Source organism: Acanthisitta chloris, unplaced genomic scaffold, assembly GCF_000695815.1.
Source record: "Acanthisitta chloris isolate BGI_N310 unplaced genomic scaffold, ASM69581v1 scaffold39448, whole genome shotgun sequence".
In the NCBI taxonomy this organism is placed as follows: Eukaryota; Metazoa; Chordata; class Aves; order Passeriformes; family Acanthisittidae; genus Acanthisitta; species Acanthisitta chloris.
The window spans coordinates 6,122-8,798 of NW_008688243.1; the positions used below are offsets into that span (position 1 = coordinate 6,122).

At 43.3% G+C, this 2,677-nt stretch overlaps 1 protein-coding gene across 1 annotated transcript in view; it reads right to left on the bottom strand.

Annotated features, from left to right (window-relative positions):
• Positions 1-2,677, bottom strand: part of PGK1 (phosphoglycerate kinase 1) — a gene marked incomplete at its 5' end in the record, with an annotated part of 9,629 nt that overhangs the window by 3,735 nt on the left and 3,217 nt on the right. Inside the window, 4 exon segments of the mRNA XM_009080941.1 lie at positions 221-354; positions 675-789; positions 1,530-1,649; positions 2,306-2,409. Coding sequence (XP_009079189.1) covers positions 221-354; positions 675-789; positions 1,530-1,649; positions 2,306-2,409 — 473 coding nt within the window.

Genomic DNA, 2,677 nt, shown 5'->3' on the forward strand with positions numbered 1-2,677 from the left:
TAAAGCCACTTTCCCCAGTCTGTGCATGCTCATCAAATTTGTCAGCAGTGATGAAGTCAACAGGCAGAGTAATCTTCACACCATTCTTCTCTGCCTTGGCCATCAGGTCCTTGACAATTTTTGCTCCCTCTTCATCAAACAGAGAGTTGCCAATCTAGAGAAATTATTTGAGAAAAGTAAGAGGAAAATTGTTTAACTCCTGGTCATTACAGAAGTGAACTGTGCATGCTCATCAAATTTGTCAGCAGTGATGAAGTCAACAGGCAGAGTAATCTTCACACCATTCTTCTCTGCCTTGGCCATCAGGTCCTTGACAATTTTTGCTCCCTCTTCATCAAACAGAGAGTTGCCAATCTAGAGAAATTATTTGAGAAAAGTAAGAGGAAAATTGTTTAACTCCTGGTCATTACAGAAGTGAACAGCAGCAGCCAAGCCAAACTGCTCAGACAGCAATTCTGGAAATGCTGTTTCTGAAAGCACCTAGTGAGATACAGGCAGTGTCTCACTAGTGATCAGTATGAACTCAGTGATCTGCAAAGGGATTGTCAAGTAACTTCTCAGTGTTCCCCACTCTTGCAGAGAGCAGAGATATCCAGTGCTCAATACCAGAACATATAGGGACACTCTACCCATATTCTTTACTAGGAGCAGTCACAGAATTGCTCTCCTCATACCTCCATGTTGTTGAGCACTTTGAGGAAGGTGAATGCCATTCCACCACCAATGATCATCTCATTGACCTTATCCAGCATGTTGCTGATCAGCTGGATCTTATCCTGGACTTTGGCTCTGGAGAGAAAGAGAAGGAAAAAAGAATGAATGATGCAGGCCCAAAACTCCTCAAACAAAACTTACTCTCTAGTAATCTTTACCCAAGACAGCATAAGCCTCACAAGGGCTTCTCAGATCAAAGGTGAATTAATTAGCTGCTACTTGATAATGGCAATATTGTGATTGTGGCATGTCAAGGCTGTTCTGAGAGAACTATTCTCATAGAATTGCAGTGCTAGACTGGGCACACATGTGATGAAAATTGGCCACAGTGGGAAAATATTTCTGCACACAAGCAGTCACTTGGTTTTGGCCCTTCAAGTTCCTTTGCACACCAGCTGCCAGGGCACAGCAGGACCCATCCAGCTGCAGTAGGTCACTGTTGCATAATGACAGGTCGTGTCAGTTTACACTGTGCTGAGCCTCCAGCATGCTTGTACCCTGCACCCTGGAGGAAAGGTCACTGACAATGTCTCAGGGACATCATGTCTATCTAACTGCTCTCCTGGTCCATCTGTACAACAAGCTGCTGTGGATTTGGGGAATGTAAGAGGTCAGGAGATACTAGCAGGACCTGCTCATTGTATCATCACAGGAGCAGACATGGTTACCTCCTCTCTAATCCACATCTCACAGAGATCTCAGCTACTGTAGGTACAGTTGAAAGGAAAGCACTTTTTTGAACCAAGCCAAAATAACTTTTCATTTCTTACAGAGAAGTTAGAGAAACACAGAGTCACTATGTTCTTGAGCCTTACCCTCCAAGAATTGCCAAAAAGGGCCTTTCTGGACTCTCTAGGGCCTTGGCAAAATAATCCAGTTCCTTCTTCATCAGGAAGCCGGCAGCCTTCTGAGGCAGATTGACACCTACCATGGAGCTGCAGAGTAAAGTAAAGAGTGAGGAAAGAAAGTTTCCTATCAGTACAGGTGCAAACACTCCTCTGTCTCACAGCACTGCAAAGCCAATCCTTTAGTCAGCTGCAGCAATGAGAACTGCTACCACCTGCGTGGAAACCCACACAGAGGTTTGTTTTTCCTGTACGTGGCTTGTACATACTTTCTGAGATTGGTTTTGCACAGAAGTATTGATATGCAAGATATTTATAGTCTCAACTAGTGATCCAAAACACTGAGGGACGAGTAAGCATATCAAGAGCAGAGATTTCTTCTTCCAAGAGGACAACTACAATTTGCAAGTACACATACCTACACACACTCCATGACAATAATCACTCTGGAGCAATTAATCTTTGGAAAAGAGCTCTGTTGTAATTGCAGAGCAATTTACATAAGCCCTAAGCAAAAATCAATATAAGTCTTAGGATCTTGTTTCAGCTGTCTTCTGTTCCCAGAGGCAAACTTGAAAGAACACATAATCACGTCCACTAAATCCGTAACTCAGGAACAAAACCAGCACAATAATAGTGGGATAAGCCCCAAAAGAAGTTAAAACTCCTTGGGGCCAAAGCCATATGTGTTCCCATGGCAGATATTGTTTTGCAGCTTTGCCTGTGGAAGGGAAATGGATACACACCTGTGAGCTCGGTGGGCAGTTCCAAAAGCATCATTGACATAGATATCTCCCAGTTTGGAAAGAGAGGCTCTGAAAGCCTCCACTTTTCCAGCATCAGCCTTGATCTGAAAAGAGGAAAAAAACCAAGTTTGTACACTTAGAGTTAATTCTGAATCTAACAAAAAGTCAGCAATTCAACTCATAAACCCAAAAAACACACCAACTGGAAGAACGCATCAGCTCATCCAGTGGGTCACTGCATTTCATGTGCTCTTTCCCAGTCCAGCAGTAGCACAAAAAGGTTTAAATTCCACATTAAACTCCCTGAAACTGCTATTACAGGCCTGAGGACTGTTCCCACTTCAAGTTTCCATTCCATCAATAGAGCAGGAA